At 35.9% G+C, this 27,961-nt stretch overlaps 1 protein-coding gene across 9 annotated transcripts; it reads left to right on the top strand.

Moving 5' to 3' along the window:
* The first annotated feature begins 1,012 nt into the window (after positions 1-1,012).
* Positions 1,013-27,818, top strand: CCP110 (centriolar coiled-coil protein 110). Of its 9 annotated transcripts, none has more exons than XM_037153116.2 (16): positions 1,013-1,230; positions 2,856-3,000; positions 4,988-5,143; positions 8,035-8,163; positions 10,965-12,609; positions 16,517-16,647; positions 17,164-17,341; positions 17,912-18,051; positions 18,318-18,434; positions 19,004-19,105; positions 19,293-19,409; positions 20,881-20,954; positions 21,507-21,569; positions 22,233-22,292; positions 22,784-22,869; positions 25,948-27,818. In XM_037153116.2, exons 3-16 carry the CDS (start codon positions 5,003-5,005, stop codon positions 25,998-26,000), a joined length of 3,036 nt encoding a protein of 1,011 aa, XP_037009011.2. In that variant the 5' UTR covers positions 1,013-1,230; positions 2,856-3,000; positions 4,988-5,002; the 3' UTR covers positions 26,001-27,818. The 9 variants fall into 9 exon arrangements, with proteins under 9 accessions (XP_037009011.2, XP_037009009.2, XP_037009008.2 ...); XM_037153114.2 differs by having other exon boundaries at positions 1,013-1,275; XM_037153113.2 differs by lacking the exon at positions 2,856-3,000 and having other exon boundaries at positions 1,013-1,195; positions 16,520-16,647.
* The last annotated feature ends 143 nt before the right edge of the window (positions 27,819-27,961 follow it).

Genomic DNA, 27,961 nt, shown 5'->3' with positions numbered 1-27,961 from the left:
GGCCATTTATTCAATTCAGTTCACAGTGTGCCAGAAACCATTCCGGGTGCTCAGGACACAAGAGTGAACAGGGTCCCTGCACTCCTGGGGCTTACGTTCTCGTGGGAGAAAATGATAGTGGTAAGGAGTACAACTAACATTTATAGAACACTTAGCATGTTCCTGGTTCTGTGTGAGCAAATGCTTCTGTGCATTATCTCATATTTTCCTAAGAGCCTCAGTGGGTAGGTATTACCTCAGGAGGCTGAATCCAGTCGACTTTAGATTTTTCAGATGCTGAGGGAATAAAAGAGTAGGGAAAAGGAAGTATAATCGGATTATAAAAATGGAAGGGATTTTAATGACTCCCTCGTTTCATAGATGAGGATACTGAGGCCAAGAGAGGTGATGTTAATGGCAGAGTCCGAAGTGACATCAAGCCACCCCAGTTTCAGGCCGGCGACTTTTCCACCGCTACTTCTCCTAACCTTCTCCACCTGCTAAGGGCCAGTAGTGGGGCTTCTGTACCAGGTACTGTGCAAGAGTTATGTTGTTCTTCATAACTAACCTTGTGACAGTCGCTTTTAAAACTCTCGTTTTATATTTGTAAAAATATGCATGGGAAGGAGGCAGAAGGGAAAACCGAGTTAGAAAATGAAAGGTGGCACTACATCATATTTCGGAAAGCTGGTAACATGTTTAGATAAAGAACTTAGGCGAAATATTTGGGGCTTTTCCTGCCGTCTTGAACCTGCTACTTTTCTCGCACGTTACTTTCCCACTGATTTGCAAAAGGGTAAGGGATGTCTTAAATTTTACAGTTGCCATATAGGATTCCGCAATATTTTATTCACAGGGGAAAAAATTGGTGAATGTTCGTTTTTCCGACGATCACAGAAAAAGGGAGCTTTTCCATTCTAATTATAATGGTAAAGGGGTTGCTTGCCGTGGGGACTACATTTCCCATCGTGAACCGCGCTTCTCGTAAGTACTACGCCCTCCATCACTGGGCCAGCACGCTAACGCACCTCTGGGATGGTAGTTTTCGGGTGGCCGAACCGTTTCGGCGGCCCGGGAAGCAACCACCGGAAGTGCCTGCCCAGAGAGGTGGAGTCCCGGCGGCGGCGGCCGTTGCCAGGAGCCCGCGTTGCCGCCCGAGACCGGTAATATGGCCGGGAGGAGACGGAGAAGGCGGTGGAGGACTGAGCTGCTCTCGGTCAGTACCAGTTGAGCCGTTTGCTTCCTGACAAGGTTCGTGGTGAGCGCACGAAAGGTGACGGTGCCGTGGGAGATCAGGTGTGTATGTGCCAAAACAGGGACACATACACATTGTGGGTCCCTGTTGCGAGGCCACCCGGGGAAGTGGAATTGGCGCTCTGAGGAGCTGAAGGCGGGCTTCGTACGGAACCGGAGAGCCGGGGCCGGGCTCCGGGGCCTAGAGCCCTGGAAAGGCGCTAGCGTGGGGAGGCTGGTTCCCGGGCGCCGGCGGCCTGGGGCGCGGAGGTGATGCTCGGATGCTGACACTGCCTGGTGGGCTCTCGGGATGGAGCCTCGTCGGAGGTGCCCGGGGTGGTAGACGTGAGTCGCTGGGGTGAGAGTGGGGGCTCTGGATAAATAACCTCTGGCCAGAACCGGAGAACCGCCTCCTTCTGATAAAACTGTTCGGGCCTTTTTCCTGCTCCTATGGTGCTGGTGAGGGAGGCGTCTCCAAGGTGTGCACTGGCCATTTCTGAACGCGGGTTACCGCAACCGGACGCTCTCGGGGCGCTGTTTACTCTTCCTTTGCGACTCTGGGGCATAAGCGTGAGGCTAATTAAGCGAATTCTCTGGATTGCTCCTGATGCTACGAGAGAGTTCCCACTCTTTGCTTCTGTCGATTTTTAATCCCAGTTCCCCCTACTCCTGGTTTAGGCAAATGGCAGGTGCTGGAGATTAATTTCATGGGGAAGGGTCTGGAAGCAGTGAAATGAGGAAGCCGTGGTCCTCCTCTCCACGTTTTTAAGTTACGTTTGAATCTTACTAGGAACCAAGCACTGTCACTGCCCTCCAGGAGTTCATAAAGTAGTGATAAAACCATCCTCATCGTCATCATCTGCATAATAAAAGCAGTCCCCGTTTACTGATGCTTTCTGCATATCTTGCAGTGTATTAGTTGCCATACATGTATTAGCTTATCGAATCCTCACAGCTCTTTGAGATAGATGAGATTATCCCTATTTTGCAGATGAGGAAACTGAGGCATAGAGATGGTTAGGGAATTGCCAAGAATTTACAGCTAGTATATGCCTGACTAAGAAACCTTCCTCGTGGATTGCCTCCATAAGTAGTCTACGTCTTTGGGAGGACTGATGGGTAAACGGCCAAGTGGCGCCTGAAAACAAAGCAAGATCTGTTCTGGGTTACTTTTACCATTCCCTTCAGTGACATTTCTAGTAGAGCACTGGTGAGGAGTCTGGGGGTTTGCAAAAAGGCTTATTTGGAGAAGGGTCATGGATTGGAAGTAGGGAAGACGAGGCACGTCTAAACTTGATGCAACTGACAAATTATTAGTTCAAGTGGGCCAGTAATGCCTGATAGCAAAGTATAGGGGAGTAGATTTGTGGCTGGAGTGGCCTTGTAGTCAGGGCTCCCTTAAAACCCTGCTCACAGAGGTAATTGTGTTGTGAGAAAGGAAGTGGCTAATTATATAGGATACAGATGCTCACTTTTTTAATGGTTGCCTTCGAAGTTTAGAGGTGCCAGTTTCTTGGAGGATAGGGTCATGAATCTGCCATTCTCTGAGTTCCATTCTTCCGTGCTAGCTTTTTCCTGGTTTAGTGCACATTATCGTTTTGAGCTAATTGCCCTAATTTATTTATTCGATACTTTTTATCAAGTGCTACTGTGTGCTGACGCTGTTCTATGTAATGGGGATTCAGTGGTGAGCAAGACTCAGAAAGTACCTGTGCTTATGGAGCTTACGTTTTGGTGGAGGAAGACAGACAAAAACAAAGGAAATAAACAAGATAATTTCAGATAGTGGTAAGTGCTATGAAAATTGGGAAGCAGCAATGTAATGTGGTAGTGACTGACACAGGGTTAATTTAAAGGGACAGCCTTTCAAAGGCAGAGACAAACAAGCTAAGACTGAAGGATAAGAAGGCTCCAGTGATGTTCTTCTGGGATCATTTGGTGATTTCTGTAATCATATTAGCACTTATATTGGGATGTTTAATGTATTACCATATACCATAAGTTATACTGTAGTAATAAGTTACTGTACACCTGCAATATATATGACATACATGTACTGTTTAAGGGATGTGAATTTGACTTTCTGAAACAATGAGGAATCTATATGATGTTGTAGAAAGAAAAATAAAACTATTGCCATAAAGCTATTTTAGCAATATTTCCTTCAATTTCCCATACCTTTAAAATAGAATTTCATGCTTTGCGTGTGTATTTATAGGAAATATATTACATTAATTATATGAGTAATCTATTTACATTCTCTGTAATGCTGGATGTATGGCTTGTGTTAAAAAATATTTTGAAGTATTTTAGTAGAAATGTGGTCATTTTAATTCCCCTTACATCTTCTGCATATTTTGGTTAAGACATCATAATATGGGTTGAAATCTAGACTAAAAATTGAGGTCTTACTATGGTTATCACGCAGTAAGGTGTTTTATTTTTTACTTTTGTTTTATGAATATGCTTGGAAAATAATCTCATTTACACTCTAGAGAACCATTTCTTTGAAACTAAACTCTCACTTAGAGTAGGTCAAATATAGAAATAATTAGAATTGATGGGGTTGTAGAAAGAAGTTAATTAAGACTACCAGTTGGTCAAAAGTAGCAACATAGTTTATTTTTAAATAATAATAATTTCAATATGCTTTTTCTTCATTTCTAATTGCTCTGTAGTTGGTCCCAACACTTGAGTATACTGAATTTTTAAGTAACTTGAGGTTTAGGGCACAATCATATTCTATTTTATTTCATCTTTGCATATCTTAAATCACAAATTGAATTTACCTACTCTCTTTCTTTTTTCATTAATGAGTTGTTTTCAAATGAACACTTAAAGGAACATTATTGTATTGGTTTTTCTGTTCTCACAGTTCATTCTCTTGTTGGTTATGAATCTGATGTCTCTCATTTATTTTTATTATATATATTTATTTGAAAATCCATAATTAATCTATCTGTCCTTATTTAAAGGAAATAGTGTTGGCCATAATGCTGTAGAAACAGGCAGTGAAATATTTAACCCTTGCAAGATGAGTAAATATGGTGGCTAATCCTTTACAGTTACCCTTCTATTTCCATAGCCACCATCACAGTTTTCAGAAATGGTGAAGCTCCTGGGCTGATTATTTTAAGTAGTTTGGCAATGGTTTCAATTTTTAATAATAAAATAGAATTATTATGAGAGTCAATAGATTTTCTGTTTTCTTCTGCCAACTGATTTGGCTAGTGATGATGGAGTCATAATTTATTTTTAAGATATGCAAGTAGTAGTCTTTGAACTCCATGATAGAAAAATAATTTTTAAAAGTGGGTATCTTCTTTGATTAAATAGCACTTCTGTCTTCTTTTTCTTATTTTCTTTTTGGCTACAAAAGCCCTTCTGTATTCTTTTTTGGTGGGGGGAGGCCTTCTTTGTGTAATTTAGTTTTCCTTTTGCTGTGTAGCTAAATCCTGCTAAAGAAAATATATTCTATTTTATAACCTAAAGTTAGTAAGGTGGTATAGAATTTTGTGTCCTTTTAAGTAGATTTCACTGGTAAGGTCTCAGTACTTTTCTAAAGATTTGTTTGCATACACATTAAAAAATATTTACTATATGAAGCAAGCTGCTTTATACTCAAGAATTAGCTCCCGATCAGTGAAAAAAAATTGAGAAGTCCAGTTCTAGAATTTGTGAATTCTAAGAATATTTCAGTGTACTATAAAGTTTGCTGAATAATTAAGAACTATTTTTATGAGCACATTGAAAATGACATTTTTTTCTTTTGTAGTGTGGTTGTGGGAAGATGGAGGAATATGAGAAGTTCTGTGAGAAAAGTCTTGCCAGAATCCAAAAAGCATCACTATCCACAGAGAGCTTTCTACCTGTCCAGTTTGAAAGCATTTCACTTATTCGCTTCCATGGAGTGGCAGTGCTTTCTCCACTGGTAAATGTTCTTTGATTTTAAGTAACCTTTTTTTCTGTAGTGAAACACTAAGGCTGTTCACAAGAAAAATAAAAGACTTTTAAACATCAAAAAGATGCCTAACTTATTTGTAATTAAAGAAATAAAAATAAGTTAACCTTTTTTTTTTTTATCTATTAGCTTGGCAAAGATCTGATAGGACCTAGTTAGTGTTCCTTAGCATATAGGGAAAAGCACTTTTGCAGAGAAAATCAGTTGACTTTATTTTTTGGTGAGCCATTTAGTAGTGTTTATCAGAATTTAAAAGTATACATAACCTTAAACTCAGCAATTCCATCTTGGGGAATATCTTACAATTATATTCTCATCTAAGTGCCAAAGAAATAGTCATGAGGTTATAATACCATTGTTCAAAATAGTCCCTCAGTAGTGGATTAGTTTAACTGTAGTCTGCTTTATAGACTCTCTTACATGCCATTAAAATCAGTACAGTAGACCTGAATGTGTGGGTATGGAAGGATCTGCATGAGCTGCCGTGAATCACTGCACACAGCATACCTGTGGAGGCAGTGTAAGTAGTGGTTAAAAACCCAGCTCTGGGCCTTCTGGTCTGGGCTCCAGTCATGCTCTGCCACTTACCTGCTGTGTGAACTTGCAGGTCCATTTCCTTTATTTGTTAAATGAGGATAAAAATAATGCCTGCTATGCAGGGCTGTTTTGAGAACTATCCAAACTAATGTATTTGGATTTTTAATTTATTTTAATTTTTTTTTAACAATTTGGATTTTAAATAAGGATATTGTATTCTTTCTCTTGGGAGGGGTAAGGAATTGTAGGATGAGAGGGAAGACATTTTTCATCATAAACCTTTTAGTACTGATCAAATATTTTTTAAATGTGTATGATTTTATTTCAAATCAGGAAATTAATACCATTGAAAGAAAGTGAGTTTAAATTTTTTTTGTATAACAGGAGTTAAAAGATCAGTATTTTCAGCCAACTTTTTGAAATGAAATTTTCAGACATACAGGGAAAGTTGAAAGGATGGTACAGTGATTACCCATATATCTACTAGTTAGATTCAACAGTTTTTAACATTTTTGCCTTGTTTGTTTTATCACATTTGTGATTTTCTATATGTGTATGTGTATGTATATTTACCTATTCTTTTTGCTTTATTGCTAAGCCATTTGAACATTGCAGATACATGATACTTCTCCCCTAAATACAAAGTGGGGCAAAAGTAGGTGTGTAGTTGTTCATATGAAAAATAATATGATGGTTAATAAATAGTAATACAAGAATAAACTCTTTCACATACAACAGTAAACCTATTTTTGCCCCACCCTGTATTTTAGAATATACATATATTCTAAAAATAAGTATATTCTCTTATATAAAAACTCAGTACCATTCATATGTAAGATAAGAATAATTTTAATAGCATCTAATATTCTGTCCATTATCATATTTCTCAGTTTGTGCTAAAAATGTCTATTATAACTATTTTTTCCTAATCTGGATCCAGTCAATATCTTTTGATCCAGAATAGTTCCTCTACCTCTTAAAAAAATTTGTCTTATGGAGGGGTGGAGAGAAAATATAGACAACTGTAATTGAACAACAATAAAATAATTTAAATTAAAAAAATATGATAGTGAATTTTTAAAGTTATTTTGTAGAATGTCTTACATTTTGGATTTGTCTAATTGTTTCCCTCATGGTGATGTTTAACTTGTCCTCTAGTTCCTATAGTTCCTATAAACTGGAAATTAATTCTGAGTTTTATTAGTCATGTTAAACATTTTGGGCAAGAATTGTTGGGAGATGATGCCAGGTACTTTGCAGTAAATTAAATCAGAAGTTACACAATGTATTGTTCCTCTATTTTGATGTTTAGTTTGAATACTTGCTTTTATAGTGGTTACTACCAGGTGACTCTTTAAAGGCATATATCTTCTTTATTATTATTTTCTTTTTTATTAGCAAGTAAACTGTGGATAAGGAATTATTCTTTGGTACAAATAAGAGAAAATAAGGCAAATAAGAGAAAAATTTAAAACAGCATTTTTATCGGCTACTTGGTGACATATTTGCTTGATTAATCTAATGTGGACCGAAATGTCTGCATCTTATAGTTTAGGATCTATGACTCCATCAGTTACTTATGTATGAGCAATATCTGATGTTTATGGACATTTATCCATGTTTTCATGTTATATCTCATGGATGAGTTTTGGTAATTTTGGAATAATTTTTTATGACATTTTCATATGTGTAACTCTAAAATAAGTCTGACTCCTTAACACAGTGACAAAACTTCTCAGCACTTAATAATTAAAATTTAAATCCACTGTAAAAAGATGAAATGCCTGGAAGGCTTCAGTTTTTTGGGTACATCATATTTTTAGTGGTAGTTATATAATAAAGTAGAACCAAATATGTGTTTTAATTTTGTAGGCAAATGAAATGTCATAAGTTTCTCTTTGGACATTTTCTTGAGGTAGCAAAGAGGTAAATTGTACTTTTATTAGAAGGTTATAAATGGAAGGATCTAACTGACCTAGGTAAGTGAGACATTGGCGAGTGAAAAGCTCAGCATTGGCCAAAAGGTCTGATTTTATACCTCATTTTAGAGCATTTAATAAGGTTTTTTTCTTTTAACTTTTTAAAATTGAGAATAATTTACATACAGTAAAACACAAAGATCTTAAGCACTGAAGTTCCATGAATTTTCATATGTGGATATGGTTGTATAACTCACACTCACACAAAACATTTTCATCACTAGTGAAAGATCTTGCATGTCCCATCCCAGTTATTACCCCTAGCCACTTCAGATCTCTATGATTCAAAACTGATTTTATGCTTTTTTATGTTTCTGAAAAATCCTTATTTGTGATGTTTTACAGCTTAACGTTGAGAAAAGAAAGGAAATGCAATATGAAAAACAAAAAGCACTAGATGTAGAAGCAAGAAGGCAGGTTAATAGGAAGAAAGCATTACTGACTCGTGTCCAGGAGATTCTTGAAAATGTTCAGGTTTGTAATTTAAACTCTTTTCAGTTATAATTTCAGAAATATATTCACCCTTAATAATGAATTACAGATATACTTTGCTGTTTTGTTTGAGAAGCATTATAATTTGTGATATTCCATTTCAGTTACTCCAAGGAAAATTCACTTGATTGTTAGTGATGCCCAGTACTTGAATCAGAGGGTAGTTAGACAATGGAGCCATACACAGAATATAATTGCTTCTTGTCTGGGTCTTATGACTCTAAAAACATTGAATTCTGAGTGACAGAATTATAGAATTGGCCATTATAGTTTACCTCTGAACTAATCAAGACTATTGACTCAATGACCTTATTCTCCTTCTCTGCTAAAGTAAATAACTGCCCCCCAATTTTTTTGGTGAAAATTCTGCTCTTGGATACACAAATGCAACTTAGATTAGATAAATAGAATTGCCTAGATGCATCTTACATCCAAATTAAAACCATTTTAAACAAGAGGTCCATACCTTTTGTAATTATTTTTATTTAGCTTAATTTAAATTTGTATGAGCAGTTTGTTTTAAGGTCTGGATCTCATTGCATACTAAAAAGAAAAACAAATGAATTCAATTGAACAAATAACTTCTGCCATATATAGCACTGTTTTGCTGGTTACATCTTTTTGTTTTTTTCATATCCTTAGGGGTTTGAGGTTTGTGGTTTGTGTAATTCATACTAGATGAGGCACGTACAATGAATCTTGGAATATTTCCCATTAGCAGCTACCTTAATTTCTCTGTGGCTAGTACATTTTAATTTGCAGATTATAATTACTTCTCATATTAAGTTTAAAAAATATGTAGCTCAATAAGGATGGTATTTGAATTACTAGATTGTTTTAATATTGAAACAAAAATGGTGTGTTATTCTTGGTCCATTGAGGAAACATATTAAATATATTACTAAAGAGATTGTTGTTGAGTCTGAAAACTTTCTCTGTTTGATAGCACATATACAGCATTGAACTGTAATTAATTAATTATGAAGGTAGAGAACTTTTATATATTAAAACTAGATTTCTAAGTCTGTTTCATCTGTGAAACCTATGATTCTATTATAGATTTTTTTAAAACTTTAAATCTATAACCAAAGGCTCATGTTAGTGGTATATAAAAAGTATTAAACCTATGAAGATATTCATGAATTTCATGAATATATATTTCTTTTGTTTTATTTTGGTCCCAAGGTTGTAACTGAGTATACCTTGTTGTGCTGTTTATTGGACAGTACCTGGAAACCGTTACATGTCTTGGGATTTGTAAGGTAAAACAGGAGTGCCATATGGTCTAGGAAAAAACACATGCAAAACAACCTGAAAACTTTTCAATAATCAGGATTCTGGAGTCTGTATCACATAATAATTTGACAATGATTTCTGATAGTTTAATACATGCTTGTGTAATATTTATTTATTAACTTTTAGAGAGAGGGGAAAGGAAGGACAAAGAGAAGGACAGAAACATCAGTGTGTGAGACATACATCAATTGGTTGCCTCTTGCATACCCCTAACTGGGGACCTGGCCTGTAACCCAGGCATGTGCCGTGATTAGGAATCAAACCTGTGACCTATTCAGTTCAAAGGCTAGTGCTCAATCCAGAGCCACACCATCCAGGAGTACTCGTATAATCTTTAGAAACCATCTAGTTCACTTTTAATTTTTTTGCACAGTCGAATTATTTAGATACAAAATGTCATTTTATTTTTTCTTTTTGATCTTTTGTGTATACAATTGTTCTCATCTTAATTTATCAAAAAATTTTTAAATTTATTTTGCTTGTTGTAAAACCCATGAACAGATTCCAGTTTTCTCCTTTTTCTTTTTTTATCCTCACTGGAGGACATTTTTTTTTTCACTGCTTTTAAAGAGACAAAGAAGTAAGGAAGAAGGAAAGAAGATACAAAGAGACAGAAAGAAACATCGATGTAACAGAAACATCACTTGGTTGCCTCTTGTAAGCTCCCTAAGGGGACCAAACCCACAATGTAGGGATGTGCCGTGACTGGGAATCAAACCCACAGCCTTTCAGTGTATGGGATGACGCTCCAACCAACTGAGCCATAATTGCTAACAGGTTCCTGTTTTAAATGGCCATCAGTTAATCAAATTGAAATTTGCTTTAATGAATTGGGTTTTAAGTGGAAATTTTTCTTATTTTTAAGTAATTTAAGTTATATGACAGCCATCATTTACTATAAAATTATCTCATCATATCGAAGGATTTTAGCTAATATTTGGAGTATGTGGGAGGCAGAAGTCTTATAACTGAAGTTTTTCTCTTAACCAATATCCAGGGCAAGTTAGTCTTTGTTAAGGAGGGAACCACTTATGTAAGAAATATTAATAATAACTTGCTATTTATCTTATATGTTGTTATCCCCAAGTGATAGCTCTTGTAGGTGGAATAGTTGGTGACATTAACAACATAACCAGAAGAAAGTTAAAGAAAATGTTTCTATTTCAAGATTAAATTATGCATGGATATATGGCTGTCGGTGTGTGTATCTACACATGCACATACGTTCATATTTGTTATCAGAATAGGTAATTTCCTTTTTAAAAAACTCTTAATAAATATATTGGGGTGACTAATAGATGTTATCTTTAGTAATTTGAACTCCATGTGATATAGGATACCATAGAAAATGGTAATCTGAGTTTTTTATTGTGTTTTCAAATATTAGAACTCTGAATCTTCAATTTCAGTTTTGTTTTAGAAAACAATGAAATCAAAGGGTTTTTTGGGCAGCGAGAAAATATTAATTTTTAAATGAACTTTTTCAGGTTAGAAAAGCACCTAATGCCAGTGATTTTGATCAGTGGGAGGCTGAAACAGTTTACTCTAATTCGGAAGTTGGAAACTTGAATGTACCTGCTACCTTTGCAAGTAACTTGCCAAGCCCGACTGAACACTCTACTTTAGCAACATTTGAAAAGACAACTGGAATTTTGCCATCGAATAACGAGGACCAATTTAAATCTAATGGGATAGATTTAGCTAGGGATTCAGAAGAATTTAATTCCTTAAAGCAATGTGGTAGTTCAAATATTAGCCATGTGGAAAACGAAGCTTCTCCAAAGACCTTCTCAGCAACCCCACAAGAGACTCTTATCTCTGATGGTCTCTTCCCAACAGATGAAGAAGAGCAGAATTCATCACTTTTGGAAGAAGTTACTCCAGATCCCTACATAATGAGTCTTCAGAACCTGATGAAAAAGTCAAAGGAATATATAGAAAGAGAACAATTTAGACGTAGTTTGCGAAGAAGTACAAAGGGAAGCGTTAATGAGAGTCATTCAGACAAAGAAAATGATGCTGTTAAAGTGACTGATTTTGTAAAAGAGAAGGCCCCATTGATGGGCAAACACTGTGGGTCAGTGATCCCTGATAAACCAAGCCTTAATAAATCAAATGTTCTTCTTCAAGGTGCTTCCACTCAAGCAAGCAGAATGAATACATCAGTTTTAGGTAGCTTTTATAAAGTGGACACACTTGTGGGAACTGGCCGTCCCACTGTTTCGGATCCTGATTCTGATTTTAAAGTCATTCCCACTTTTGTTACTGAAAATAATGTTATCAAAAGTCTTACTGGTTCATATGCCAAATTACCTAGCCCAGAGCCAAGCCTGAGTCCTAAAATGCATCGAAGGCATTCTAGGCCATCATCAGCATGTCATATACTTATAAACAACCCAGTAAATGCCTGTGAATTAAGTCCTAAAGGAAAAGAACAGGCAGTAGACTTAATTGTTCAAGATACTAGTGAACAAACAAACGTACCTGAAACTGTGCCAAATTTACCAACTAATTTAACAGGAGTTTGTTTAAGCAAGGTTTACGTCAACAAAAACACATCTGAAGCCATACAGGAAATGGTTTTAGGTAATTCAAATCAGGTGTGTCAATCTTCAGGCAATCAGTTAGGAAGTAAAGTTATTCATGGACTTGCTGTTGTGGAAGGTCAGTTAACATCTGATGGGAAAGGACCACACAAAATGGACAGTACATGTACTGCCATGCCAAGTTTGAGTGAGCCATATGCCACCCGCCCGTGTACACAAAATGTCGGAACCATGAGTGGACTCAAGTCAGCCAGTGTGTTAGAGAAAAGTTGCAGTTCACAAATGGAGCTGAATAAGTCTTATGATGTAAAAAACCCATCTCCTTTACTGATGCAAAACCAGAATACCAGACAGCAGATGGACACCCCTTCTTTGTCCTATGGAAATGAACAGTTTTTGGATAACAGTTTTGAGAAAGTTAAACGGAGGCTTGATTTAGATATGGATAGTTTACAAAAAGAAAACTGCTCATCTGTCATAACAGCTGGAATCACTGACCAGGAAAGGGAACATTTGCCAGAAAAAAGATATCCTAAGGGATCTGTCTACATCAATAAGAATAAAATGTTGGAAAGTATTTCCAAAGGTAAGAAACTTAGAAGGGTTTGATACCTGTCAAGTAGATGGCACCTTTATTTAATATTTTTAATTGGCATCTTTCAAAATAATAATATTGGTAATCATCTTTATTTGTACATTAGTGTACTTAACTTCATTTATCTTACCAGAGAGCATATAATTAGTTACAGCTTATTGCCATTTGATAGGCTTTTCTTACAGGATTTTAAAATTTAAACTACAAATCTTTCACAATCCACTTGGTATTACAGAAAATATTGTTAGTAGCTGGAGGAGAAAGTTCTTGCATGAAATATCACTCATAGCTTTAGTCCAGTGTATTGCTATGATGTCTTCCTTTTGGATAGTGGCTTCTAATATTTTCATCAGTCCTCTCATTTGTGATGAGATCTTTCTGTAATTGGCCCTTCAGTAAACACTTTAATATCAAATTACTAGAGAAAAATATCACAAATAAGTCTCTGTGAGTAGTATTTCAGGAATACTATCTTTATTGATAAATTATTTCAAATTTCTGTTGCATCTAGTGTGGTATTAACAATTGTTAAACCATGTCTTCTTCGTTGCTCCTTACTTTGTTGTCATGGTTCACAGATTCTTCATTGCTAATATGGGAGACATATAAATCAAGCAAATGAAGTTCTTAGACATAGACATTTCAGCTTTAATGTGATATTAGTCTTCCTGGAGAAAAACTTCATATTCTATAAAATTACATCCTAAAAATTGAATAGAGTTTGTAGGAAAAATAGGGTTGGAGCAGACCATTTAAAACTTGTGCAACTGTGTAACACTGCTAGTAAAAACAACACTTCCTAACCTGGGAAGCTAACCTGGATTATACTTGTAAACAATGTACCATGGCTAGAGGCTGTCTCAGTGAATCCCATATGTACACAGAGACAACAGGTGGCAATTCTGGCAGTGAAGCCAGCCAGGTTGCTTGCAAAGTAAGCAAGGGAGGCAGTGCCCCACTCTAGCAAGGGAGCCCCTTTTCTTGCAGCACTGGGAAGCACTAATGAGAACAGAACACCCCCGTCATCATCATCATCATTATTATTACAATTCTTTTATTTAAAAGCTTTGTCAAAAATACAACCTTTCATATGGAGTACTTTGAGAAGGGAGAGGCAGAAAGGAGGAGCATGGAAAAAAAGCTCACTTGTCTACCCACTAGCACATGTTCAGCAGGACCTTTTTTTCACATTCCTTTAAATGTGACATACTTGAAGCTGAAAGTGCTATCACAGGATAGGCATTTGCCTTTGCATCTCCCACGCAAATCTTGATGATGGTGGGCCTAAAGCAGTCCTGAATATTAGTCGACAATCAGCTTAACTCAGAACGTTTTTAATAATGCACATTTAAAAAGTTTTATAAATTGTTCTACAATATAATTATACAATAGCTTGGAAAATATTTAAAAAACAAAAGCCAATGTAAAAAGACAGATTGAAACAACTAGATTAGTACAAGTTCAATATGGTTCTGATTTTAGTGGTTTTTTTTTGAGGTGATATCTCATTTAAAAAATATATATTTTATTGATTATGCCATTACACTTATCCCATTTCCCCCCCTTCATTCCCCTCCACCCTGCACATCCCTCCCCCCCACATTATCCCCCTTTAGTTCGTGTCCATGTGTCATAAGTTCTTTAGCTTCTACATTTCCCACACTACTCTTGCCCTCCCCCTGTCTATTTTCTACCCACCATCTATGCTACTTATTCTCTGTACCTTCTCCTCCTCCCACTCCCCTGTTGCTAACCCTCCATGTGAACTTCACTTTTGTGGCTCTGCTCCTGTTTTAAGTGTCTGCTTAGTTTGCTTTTGTTTTAGCTGTGGTTGTTAATAACTGTGAGTTTGCTGTCCTTTCACTGTTCATCTTTTTTATCTTCTTTTTTTTAGATAAATCCCTTTAACATTTCATATAATAAGGGCTTGGTGATTGATGATGAACTCCTTGAATTTGATCTTATCTGAGAAGCACTTTATCTGCCCTTCCATTCTAGATGAAAGTTTTGCTGGATAGAGCAATCTTAGATGTAGGTCCTTGCCTTTCATGACTTGGAATAGTTCTTTCCAGACCCTTCTTGCCTGTAAGGTCTCTTTTGAGAAATCAGCTGACAGTCTGATGGGCACTCCTTTGTAGGTGACTGTCCCCTTATCTCTTGCTGCTTCTAGGATTCTCTCGTTCATTTTAATCTTGGCTAATGTAATTATGATGTGCCTTGGTATGTTCCTCCTTGGGTCCACCTTCTTTGGGACTCTCTGTGCTTGCTGGATTTCCTGGAAGTCTATTGCCTTTGCCAGCTTGGGGAAGTTCCCCTGTATTATTTGTTCAAATAAGTTTTCCACTTTTTGCTCTTCCTCTTCCCCTTCTGGTACCCTTATAATTTGGATGTTGGACCGTTTAAAGATGTCCTGGAGGTTCCTAAGTCTCTCCTCATTTTTTTGAATTCTTGTTACTTCATTCTTTTCTGATTGGATGTTTCTTTCTTCCTTCTGGTCCACTCCATTGATTTGAGTCCCAGTTTCCTTTCCATCACTATTGGTTCCCTGTGCGTTTTGCTTCATTTCACTTGGAGTAGCCTTCATTTTTTCTCATCTAATTTGCTACCAAAGTCAACCATTTCTATGAGCATCCTGATCACCAATGTTTTGAACTGTGCATCTGATAGGTTGGCTATCTCTTGGTTGCTTAAAAGTATTGGCTCTGGGGCTTTGATTTGTTCTTCTGTTTGAGCCATAATTTTTTGGTCAGGTTGCATCTGTTACATATGAGGGGCGAAGGCTTAGGTGTTCACCGGGATGGGTCAACCCAGTTGCTGGGGTGTGACTGGTGGCAGGGTCAGAGAGAGAGAGCAATGGCATTTGTTCCGCTCTCTCTCAGATTTTGGTCCCCTTTGCTGCTTCCAACAAGCAAACTGGGCCTTTCTGGTGCTGGTTTCTAGGTGGGTGGGCTTGTGCACGTTCTAGGACCCTATGGTCCTGGACCCTCTCCAACAAACTCTCCTGTGAGGCTGGGAGTCTCTCCCGGCACCTCAGCCCCCACAAGTTTTTTCAGTCGGTGCTTTTAGGCTTTATTTCCTGGCTCTGGGGCCCTGGATCGCGCAGTCTGTCTCACCGCCCATTTTTTGCTGGGTTTATCTGTGTGCAAATGTGTGTCTGTGGTCAGCCAACCTCCTTGGGTCTCAGCCAGGCGCCTCACTGGGTCTGCTTGTTTCTTCCCTGGGCCCGGTCTGCCAACCCACCGCTTTTTCCTGCTGACCCCTCTTGGCCAGCCACTGACTCCGCCCCTCTTACCAGTGTGGATAAATGGTTCATTGTCATTGGGCTTTGGCACAGTTCGATTTTCTGTCTGTTCTGGTTGTGTTTTTGTTTCTAAATCTTTGTTGTCCTTAAAATTGGTCGTGCGAGGAGGTACAGTGTTTCCATCTACGCCTCCATCTTGGCCAGAAGTCCTTGATTTTAGTTTTCTACTGTATCATCAGTATCAGAAATTTGTTCCTTTGCCTGGCTTCCTTGCTCAGGATTTAAAGAAATACCTCTTCTTCCTGGTTTCATTTCATCTTCCAGATCCATCCAATATTCTCTAATATCAATTAGGACTCCAATATCAATTAGGAGCCTTCTAGGGGAGAGCTCTTTCTCAAGGGAGGGAGCCCCTCTCTGGGGACCTGTTGAATGAGCAGGTAAGGGGGGGGGTGAGATTCAGGCCTTTATTTGATAGCATGAAATAAGGGTCTCAAAAGAAAATGTGGTTCAAACAGAGGACCTGGCTGTGTCTTAACTGTGTTATGTCAGATCCAGGAATACTCTGGTCAGAAGCATAATTTAAAGAAGTGATATAAAACATCAGGTACTAGATTTGTAAATTTTCTAAATCTGAGGGAATGTGTTTCTTTTCAGAAGGTGAGGAGATATTAAAAAGCAAGATGTTAGCTTTTGAAGAAATGCGGAGGAGACTAGAAGAACAGCACGCACAGCAGTTATCACTACTCATCGCTGAGCAGGAGAGGGAACAGGAAAGATTGCAAAAGGTAAGGAATTGAAACAGAAATATGGGGCTGGTAAGTGGAATTTAGTTGGGGCTATCTATAATTTTAGTCATGGATAGGGTACTTGTAATTTTCTCCCAGAATATCTTAATTTAAGGGGGTCATTGATTTTGATATGTAGATAATATTTTTATTACCAGAATGTGAGGTTTAATGTTTAGAGTCTTATCTAAAAATAATGTAGAATTTATCAGAAGGGTACTTTATTGAATCCTTGATTCAGAACTTAATATTTTTAAGGTATTTTGTAAATATATGCTGAAATAAGCATCCTGTGAGAGTGTATGGTACGAGGAGGATACTTGTTTTAAGATTATAAATGTTAATATGTCACATTTTAAAATCAAGTAAATTGTCAATTTTATTTGAGGGAGGAAAACAAAGCAGATAACCATTTGCTGATAATTATACATACTTTTAGCTAAGTCTAAAATAATATCATTTGGGATGTAATTTAACAAAATATCTACCATGTTATAATAAACTCTTAATTTATAGGAAATAGAAGAACAGGAGAAAATGTTCAAAGAGAAGAAAGTGATTACAACGGAAGCCTCTGAGTTGGATGTTAACAATGCAGTGGACTTAGAATGGAGAAAAATAAGTGACTCTGGTGTGTTAGAAACAATGCTGTCTCAAGTGGACTCCCTCCATACTTCAGATTCCAATAATTCTGGTAAATGTTTAAAAATCCTTTTCCATTTGAAAAAATATAGCAAGATATTTTATTTGGCACACTTTAAGATTGTAGCTTTTTTTTCTCGAGTATTATATTCCACGTCCAACCTACTGCTGTTTGCCAGCTGCTTAGTAACTAGTGAAAAATTAAGTGGTAGCAGCAGATCAAAGACCAGTGAGCAGGTGTTTGTGAGGAAATCCACCCTAGCAAGGAAAATAGCAGGAAATTTGACTCAGAGTCCAGTCTTTGTTCATTCATGCAGCAGGTGATACGCTTCAAGTGAAAATACAGTTTGCTATCTCCAGAGTGATCTTGAATTACTGCACCTAATTCCTGTCCTGGTAAGAGTTGATCTTCGCATCTTTAATTATCCTGAGATGCTGTTTGTGTTGAAAAGGTCCATCTGGTACATAAGCTTAAAGTCCATAAATACTTTAAGTGGATCACTTTCAGAGGCAGTTGTCCTTTTTTGGTGGTGGTGGTGTTCCTAATGAGTGTCATGTTTATGTGGGTGTTTTACATATTCTGATTATTTGACATCAAGGATAATACTATATATTCCTCTAGGTTTCACAAATTCTGCCCTACAACATAGCTTTGGTTCTGTAAATGAAGCACCATTCTACCTCTGGGGATCATCAGCTAGCGGCTTGACCAAACTTTCCATAGCAAGGCCTTTTGGAAGGGCCACAACTAAATGGTCTCAGGTGGGCAAACTTAATGATACATGTATGCTCATCTACTATTTATCTGTTTATCTTTCTATGTTTTTTAAAGAGCTACATTACCTTAGGTTATACAAATGAGCAGTGATATTTTCAGCATGCATCCACTAGTTAAGCTTTTATTAGAGTTGAAACTAACACAAAGCATACACATATAGAAGAATTTAGTTCATTGTAGTAGATGAAGAAAATCAATCTTGAGAGTAATGCTCAGATTATTAAAATATTTTCTCTCTTATTTCTTCTAGGTTATCAGTCCAGAAGTACAAGCAAAATTTAATAGAATAACTGCTGTGGCAAAAGGATTTCTTACTCGTAGGCTCATGCAGACAGATAAGTTGAAGCAACTTCGACAAACTGTAAAAGTAAGAAGATGGTTGTAAATTTGTGTTTCACTTCAGTGTCAGTTTCTGTCAGTCTTGCAATAGCCAAGTTGACAAATTAGTTAAGAACTTGGCAGATCAAACTTTTTTAGGGACTATAATACAGGCAATTTAGAAATCTGATTATTAATATCATTCAGATAATTTCTAAAAATAGTTTGTGTATTTTTTAAATCTCTTTTTTAAATTTATTGATTTTAGAGAGAAGGAGGAAGGTGGGGAAGGAGAGAGAGAGATAAACATTGATTTTTTTTGTTGTTGTTGTTAAACTTATTTATGCATTCACTGGTTGATTCTTGTATATGCCCTGACTGGGAATTGAACCTGCAGCCTTAGTATATCAGGATGACACTCTAACCAACTGAGCTGCTTGGCCAGGGTAGTTTGTGTATTTTCACCCCACTTTAAAGTGAATGCCGTTTTGACTTAGGATAAGGAATAGGTTTGTGTTCTTAGTAATTTTGGATTGACTGAGAAAAAGAACAAAAGGAACTGCAGTGATCGTGAATCTTTCCAGAAAAATGGTTTCAGAGGAGCATTTCATCTTCCAGGACACTATGGAGTTCATGAAAAGTTTTCAGTCTGAAGCACCATTGAAGAGAGGAATTGTTTCAGCACAGGATGCTTCTCTTCAGGAAAGAGTGCTGGCTCAGGTACATGTACAGGTCCTGAGGGCCTGGGGAAATGGAAATGCTTTATTTCTCTACTTGCACTTAACCACTGAAAATATGTTTCATGTAAACCTTTCATCTTTTTCTCTAAATAAAAGTGTATGTAATATTACTGAATCCTAACTTCATCTTTTTAAATGTGTACAATATTTTCTTCTTTTGAAACTAGTTGCGAGCTGCCCTGTATGGTATTCATGATATATTCTTTGTAATGGATGCAGCTGAAAGAATGTCTATCCTACGTCATGACCGAGAAGCTCGCAAAGAGAAAATGCTCAGGCAAATGGTATGTTACCTGATTTTGGAATGAATGAATGAATGAATGAAAGAGAAAAACTCTGTTTCTTATACTGTCATAAAATAGTTCCGACACCACATGTGCAGGTTTTCCCCCACACCAGCCAACCCTTTGACATGCAGAGTGTCCCACCATTCAATTCAGTTCTGATAATATCTACCTGGAGTTACTAGGTACTACAAGTCAAGAAGGCAGTTAAGACTGCCCCCAGTTCAGACTCCATTCAGAATTCCTAGGATATCACTTGAACTTCAGACCGATGGCTATAAATTGGAGTTCTTATCACCCTCTCCTTCAGGTGACTGATTTTCTAGAGTGGCTCACAGAACTCAGGGGAACACTTAACTTACGCACTTACTGGTTTATTATATAATAAAGGATATAATAAATGATACAGATGAAGAGACACATAGGGTGAGGTCCCAAAGGATCCTGAGAGCTCTGTTCCCACAGAGTTGAGATCATCCGTCCAGCACATGTATGTGTTTGCTGGTCTGGAAGCTCTCTGAACTTTAGGGATTTTTTTTAGTCTTCCTCGTGTGGACACGATCAGTTATTAACTCCATCTCTAGCTCCTCCCCTGTTTCCAGAGAATAGAGTGTGAGTCTGAAAGTTCCAAACTTTTAATCATGCTTGGTCTTTCTGATGACCAACCCCCTTGTAGGAGTCCACCAGAGTCATCTTACTAGGACAAAAGATGAAAATTCCAATGGGTTTAGGAGATCTCTGTTAGGATCTGAGGTTAAAGACCAGATATTAGGAAAAAAGATGTTTCTACCACCCTTATGAATCAGATTACAAGGACTTTAGGAGCTTGACTGTCAGGAACTTGGGTCAAAGACCAAATACTAGCAGAAGCTAGAGGCAGAAACATATACTGTATATATTTCCTTCTAGGTTTGGAATGAGTGATACTAAATATTATTTTCTATTGACTTGAGCACCCTTCCCACAATTCTTAAGCACAGGTAATTCCCAGGATTACCAGCAACATTTAAATATGCAGACAGATTTAAAAGAGGTTGGTGAAAGAATTGCATATTGTTTTATGATTAGATTTTGGAGTTGAAGCTTTGAAGGTTGCCTGTATGCCTGATAAACTATCATCTGTGCCTAAGGGAATTTACTTGAAACTATCCTGTGGCTTTTGCCTTTTTGGAAATCAGAGTTAGAAAGAGACTCTCAAGTTAATTTGAAATACATCATAGTATTAGAGATTTGTGGTTTGAATCAATGATCTTAGTATGTTGGCAAAAGAAAAACAAGCAGATTTTATATTTCATTAGGGAAAAGTAATTTTAATTATTTTTTAAAAATTAGAGTGTTTCAGTTATAAATACTAAGTTAAACTTCAAAATGCTAGTAAGAGATGCTTGTCCATGCAATTGAGATCATCCTATACTGTAATTTAGTGGTATTACTGGTACTGCTAGAGCTTCGTTACTTTTGTATTTTACAGGATAAAATGAAAAGTCCACGAGTGGCTCTTTCTGCAGCAACACAGAAGTCTCTTGATAGGAAGAAGTACATGAAGTAAGGTTTTCTCGTGTCATGTCACATTAATTTAATTATTATCGAACCAATTTTTATGACTTTAGTCATCTGTTGGTCTGTTTGTATATTTATACTGGAAGTAAAGAACAGTTCACTGTTCTGCAGCTGAACTGATAGAAATCCTTTTTTTCATATATAAAGAGTTTTATTAAACTGGCAAAATTTGATTTCATCTTTAGATAAATATATTAACTACTAAATTTGTCAGAGTGCAACTTGTGTGATTGGTAGTCAATCAAATCTTAAAAGTAGTTCATTCTTATATGAAGTGTTAATTTTATATATTTTAAATATATTCTTTTTCTAATACCCTAAAGACTTCATGGGAGGAAAATTTAATGCAAGGAAAATCCTAATAATTATCTTATTAAAATTTTTTTTCTTGAAAGTAGTCTTTAATATGTTTGGTAGAGGTATTCCCGTGGTACCCCAATTTTTAAATGATGATTTGTTTCCACCACACTGTGTAAACATGTTTTTCCCCCTTTTTAAACACATTGCTTATGTGTCCTTATTTTTATATTGTGTTAGAGCTGCTGAAATGGGAATGCCAAATAAGAAATTCCTGGTTAAACAAAACCCTCCTGAAACAAGGTGAGAAAAACCACTTAGTCTCAATGAGAGGCTATTTTTTATTTTTGAAGAAAAGAAAATGTTATAAATTTCAAGCTTCCTTTTTGTTGGCTTTGCTCTACTTCACCTCAGTAGAACATTCCCTGCTGAGTTGGAGGATCTCAGGGTCAAAGCTCTTATTAATACTTAGTCATGCACCTGGTCACATGTCGGGCCTGGAGCTTTCTGAGAACATGCCCTCTCTGGTGGAAATTTGAGTCCATGTGTCCTGAGTGGAGTGCACGTTCCAGGGCATCTTTGATATTTATTTAAAAGCCTTAGAAAGCTTACTATTTCTGACCTGTTTTCTACCCTTGTAAGAGTGAAGGTTCTTCTCTCAGATGTATGAAAGGAAGAGTTGGCTTTTATAAAGTAAATAAATAAATTATCTTAACATAGAAGAATTAATACTTATGTTGGATATCTTTACTGACAAAAACTAAGGTTTGGGCTCTTGGTGAGCAAAATATAAGTACTATATTAATTTGGTTTAATCAGTTTTCTTTGCTTTGTTATATTATATTGGCCATGTCATTGCATAGATGACTTCCACCACATTGTTATCATCATTTATTTATTGAAAGAAAATGGTAGGGGAAAGGCATTTATCCCGTTTAATTAACTTTTTATTTATTTCATTAACAGAGTCCTACAGCCAAACCAAGGACAGAATGCTCCTGTTCATAGGCTACTTAGTAGACAAGGGTAAGAATGCAACACATAAGGGTATTAAAAATATTCAAATCAAGATTAGCTTTGAGAGGGAAAATAGTTTACTGTTCTTTATATAAAAGATAATTATTTTTTCAAGTGTGATTTTTTTATAGCGTTAGAAAGATCTTGTAAAGTTTTGTGGTCAAGTCAAAGATAACCCTTTGGCATACTGTTGTGTATTATATTTTAATTATCATCCTGTGTTGCCATGTTTTTACTTTTCATTTCATACCATTTTGCTCATTAAATATTGTAAACATCCATATAGTGAGTTCAGTATCACCAAAGTGATTCTCCAACAAAGTATGTTATAGTCTCCTGCTGAAACAAAGTCTAGCTTCCTTAATGAGCATGCATGAGACTTAAATTCTTTTTAAGCTTATTTGTGCTAAGAATAGTTATGCAGTGTGGTTGCTTTCTTTGAATGTTGAACATCGAGACCTTAATGCAAGTGACTTATTAATTTTTTTATATTCAATTAGAACCCCTAAGACATCAGTGAAGGGGGTTGTGCAAAATAGACAGAAGTCTTCACAGAGCAGAGTGCCTAACAGAGCGCCTGTTTCAGGTGTGTAGCAATGAGTTCCCGAAGCCCATGCAAAAGAAAGAAGTGCACAAGTTGCCCCATAATGCAGGCCTCATGTGTTCTGTCCTTGCCACCATAATTCTGGCATATTCACAGGCATTTTTACTAGTGATCATTTGTGTTAGTATTTTGTGGCAGTCAGGAGATGTTAGTAAAACTGGTTCCAATTTTAATGTCTGTAACAATTCCACAGAAAACCTTTTTTTTATCTGAAAAATTCGTAGAATTATACATGCTTAGTTTAGAGACATTTTTATAAATGAGTGAAATGTATTCATAACAGTGATCTCATTCCTAAGTCTGTGCATGTTCAGTTTTGGGTAAGTGTAGCTATTACCCAGGAATATTTTATTTGCACAAAAAAGGAAGAATTTCTCCCTCTGACCACAAGATCACATGTGAATATGCCAGTTGGGAGGGGGTAAGACTTTTTGTTTTTGTTTTTCTTAATCTTGTGTTCAATAAGAAGCTTCAGTTAAATCTCTGTGTTCATTATTTGAGGATTCTTTAAGGGCTAAACTAAATACTGTATTTTTAAATTCTATGTATGGTGGCAAGAGGACAAATTCAGTGTCGAGCCAATGCAAAATGCTTAAGCTAATGTTTTCATACTTTTTAAGTATATTTGTTGAGACATTTTGATAAGCTCACCAGAAATTTACCTTATCCATTAACATTACTTTCAAAATGCTTTTAACTATACTGCTTTTTATGCATTTAAAAAAAATTGATATTAATCACCAGACAACAGATTAAGTTTTCAAGCAATTCTAATGTCATTAATATACAATTACAATATTTTAGAGCTTTTACTATTGATTTTCTCCAAAAGGAGGGAACAAGCAGCATATGAATTTTTTTTATCACCACTTGTTCACAGAAGTTCAAAGAAGGAACAAGATATTGATCATAACTTGGAAATTATTGCTGACCTTTTGCATGTAGAGAGTGAATTCGTAATGTTGTATGTATAGATGATAATTCAAATGTCATCTTTTGGAAGTCATCGTGAGTGAAGTGGGTTTTTTTAAAGATTTTATTTATTTATCTTTAGAGGGGAAGGGAAGGAGAGAGGGAGAGAAATATGGATGTATGGTTGCCTCTTGTGCGTCCCCTGCCAGGAACTGGCTTGCAGCCCAGGCATGTGCCCTGACTAGGAATCAAACTGCGATCCTCTGGTTCGCAGGCCCGTGCTCAGTCCACTGACCTATACCAGCCAGGGCGAAGTGGGTTTTTTTAAAAAGGGATTAAGCAGGTGAAGATCCAGTTTATGTCAGGTAGTCAGAATCGGCTGATTCAAAAGGTAACCTTTTGAAAGAACTCAGACTAAACACCAGATCTGTTGCTTGTGAAGTTATATGGAATTTTAAGAAATTTTCCGTTTTTTTCCCATGTTAGTGATATTCATTGCAATAAATCCTAGCTAGTTGGCAGATCATTGAGAACTTAGTATTGTTTCACCTCATTATCTGTCACAGTGACTACTCTCCATGTTCTTTTCTCATGCATTTCATCTCCACTTTTTGTCACTTATGAACCTATAAGCAAAATAGCAACTACTGTTTTTATTCAGTAATGCTCAACAGTGTAAAGGCTGAATAGGAAGTCAATGCAGTTATTGAATTTCAAAATGGAGAATTATTATGGTTTAATTGCATTGCAACATAATTGTTAATACAAATGAACTTAACCCTTGAGTTAACATGTATAATTAACATTTATCTAAACAAATACAGAAATTCTTTCCTATATTTCTAAAGATTTATTTATATTGGGTTGCCCAAAAAGTCTGCTTAGTTTTTTCCATAAAATAAAAGACATTTTTCATTTTTACCAATAACTTTATTTATATGGATATTTTTAGTATGTCAGCTCTCTCCCATGTGGTATAATGTTGATTATTCTCAGTGTCTCGATTTGATCGCTGTCAGCTTCAGCTGATCAACCCAACAGTGGAGCATCGTCCAGTGAGAAATCCCACATGAAACTTCACAAACCACTTTTGACACATTCGATCAGTCACAGCACTTTCTTCATACACTACACAAATCTTTTTTTGCATTTCTGTTGCATTTTTACCTTTGTTGAAATATGCCAAAAATGTTACATATTTTCTTCCATCTTCAATATTAAAGTGGCTATACAAAAATTCACCAATTTTGATAAGTTTTTAAAAAATACACACTGATATGACAGCTGTCAAAATACAGTCTAGCATAATTGTTTCGAATGAAGTTAGACAACTAAACATTTACTAGGGCCACCTTATGGAAATAAACCAAATGAATTTTTTGGCCAATCCAATATATGAGTGCATATTTAAATGATTTTTAAAAGTCCAGAGAATTTTATCCTTTTACATTAAAATGAGAATTTGGGATATGACTGATTAAAATTCTAACTATGAATTTCAACACAGGGATTCATAGTTGTTCTTGACAAGGTTATTTTTTCCTGTTCAGATTTTTAATGGACTGGATCATGTTTCAAACAAATTTGAAATTGTGCTTTGATGTGAACAAATCATTTATTAAGCAATTTTAGGAAACTCATTTTTGTTATGATGATAGAATAACATACTGTTAGACTGAAATAGAATGCTCAGATGTTAAAATTTGTTGCAGAACACTTAATGTTTATAGTTTTTACAAACTAAATTGCAGTTTCTGATTTCATATATTTTAACACATATTTGTTCATTTTATGTTTTGTGCTTAACTCAAGTGTTAGAAGTGAAATTCAGAAACCACTAATTAAAGCAGTTTAGGAGGCGTAACACAAGATGGTTAAGAACTATAACAAATCAGGTTGAATTCAGTTCTCAGAATCTACTTCTAGCTCTCTTACTTAAGCAGGTGACTTATTCTCCTGTGTCTCAGTTTTATTATCCTTAGGATGAATAGACACTAACAGTTTCTACCTCAGGACTTTTTGTAAGGATTAAACATGATAATGTGTATTGCTTAACTTAGTGCCTGGTACATAATAAGCACTCATTAAATGGTATCATTATAGAAAAACTAACATTGAGAAATAATAATAGCTTTGCTCTATTTTTAGGAGTATATGCAGGAAAAATCCAAAGAAAGCGGCCAAATGTTGCGACAATTTAAGAAGACAACATTCATTAGGATAAAAGTGGGGAGGGTTTCATCTATATTATTGTCCCTGCCCAAAACTTTTCGTGTAACCCTGGACTCTGTTTACACAGACACAGTGACATCAAAGGGCTGAGTCATTATGTAGATAATATGGTCAGTCTGGCTCATTCCTTCCCATACCATTTTCCTCTCTTAATATTAGGTTTGGGTGAAGACAAATTAGTTTAATTGATTCTGTGCTTAACTTGTACAAACATAAGTTTGTTTTATGTATGCATATGTCTGTTGAGAACCTTTTTGTAAACTTAAAAGGGCATTTGGGTTTATTTCTATAAAATATTGAAAAGGTGTGATAAAATACAAGTTGTGAGATACAAATTTCATTCATCTCTAGATACTGATTGCTGAACTGATAAATTAGATACTGGGGATATTATTGCAGAAAAATGTTTTCCCCTGGTTTTGTAAAAACTCATTAATCTCTCAGTCTTCATATTCTCAGACTTAAAGGATTACCAGGTGGAATAAAACATTTGCCTGCTGATTGTGGTCCACCTACCATTTACCACAGAAGCACCTGGGGTCACTATTTGGGTCATAAGCACACGTGTCTCTCAATAGCTAGTCGTCTTACAGAAATGTTAGGTTTAATGTACGTCACCCCAGTACTCTTAGAAGCATTTCTACTAAACTGTAAAATCTTTTTGTGGTGGGTGGCACCTTTGGTGAGGATAGCACAGTCTTCCTGAATGTATTGGCATGCATTATTACTGCACTCATTTCTGTAACAAAGACTGTGGCATGCAGTTTTATTTTCTATTTAGTCTCTTCATAGTCTGCTTTTTCTAGCATGCTTGATTTAGGAGAGAATAAAGAGCTATATAATAATACAGATTTCCAAAGGGGATAGTAATATGTCTAGTTGGAATTTTGCATTATTTAAGAGGCACTGCTTTTTAAAGTTTTTATCACTAACATATTCATTTAAAATATAAACCAAAAATCGTCATGAAGGGAATATGATTTTATGAAAGAGAATGCGACTGTTGATTTATGATAACATTTCCAAAAAGGGCTTTGTGCTTCTCACATAAAATTGGGACTGTGTACATTAAATCTTTCTGAATTTTGAAAAAATACTGGTATTTTGAAAATGGAGTCTATATATATTCTTAATATTCTTTAAAGAATGGAGATAAAGATTGTTTTCATTGATTTTCTGTTCTATTTGAAATGTAACTTTTACATCCAACTATATGTAGAAAGTAATAACCTGCTCTGTGTAAACTTGATTTTCTTTATTGAGATGTATCATTTATTGACTGAGTGAACCATGAAATTAGAAGACAGTCAAAAATGTTTTACCAATTTTTTTATTTGTAGGCAAGTATATCAGATTATCTTCTTAATATGATAAATTGTGCTTATCACTCTGAAGACTCGGGAGTCAGCTTACTCATATCATTGTAGGTTTCCAGTAAGAAAGATACTAAAAGTTTTCTGTACACTAATGCAAATTAGCTAAAATAAATAGTATGTTTCAGAGAAGGTTAAGACTAGTTTTAGATGAAGGATGAGAAACTTGAGTTTTTTTAAAGATAAAAGGTTGTGTGTTTTACACATTTTTTTTAATGTTCATAGCTTTTCTCATAAAAGTGCCAGCCATTGTTTTGTGCTTTCAATGGATTTTTATTTATATACATTATTTTTTTTATATTTACTTTGAAGTGGAATGTCCATTAATGTAAATTGTATTTATTTTTATACTTTAATTTTCACCAGTTTTGCTTCTAGGTAAAAGGCAAAATAAACTTTTTATCTTAAAGGAAATCTAGTTTGATCTCTTATTTACCAGGGAAAAGACTATTAAGAGATAGATATTAAAAAGTATCTGGTCAAAATGTTAATACTGCAATGTGATCACTTTTTATAATTAAAAGTCCCATGAAAAGTATGTCCTGCTATTTAATATG

Source organism: Artibeus jamaicensis, unplaced genomic scaffold (assembly GCF_021234435.1).
Source record: "Artibeus jamaicensis isolate MK-2021 breed Jamaican fruit bat unplaced genomic scaffold, CSHL_Jam_final contig_729, whole genome shotgun sequence".
NCBI lineage: Eukaryota > Metazoa > Chordata > Mammalia > Chiroptera > Phyllostomidae > Artibeus > Artibeus jamaicensis.
This window is presented reverse-complemented; position numbering and strand designations above follow the sequence as displayed.

Coding starts and splice junctions, on each gene's coding strand:
- CCP110 (XM_037153112.2), top strand. CDS start 1,148: ATGGCCGGGAGGAGACGGAGAAGGCGGTGGAGGACTGAGCTGCTCTCG. Junction 19,410..20,880: donor AGAAAATGCTCAGGCAAATG/GTATGTTACCTG, acceptor TGTATTTTACAG/GATAAAATGAAAAGTCCACG. Junction 22,870..25,947: donor TAACAGAGCGCCTGTTTCAG/GTGTGTAGCAAT, acceptor CTCTATTTTTAG/GAGTATATGCAGGAAAAATC.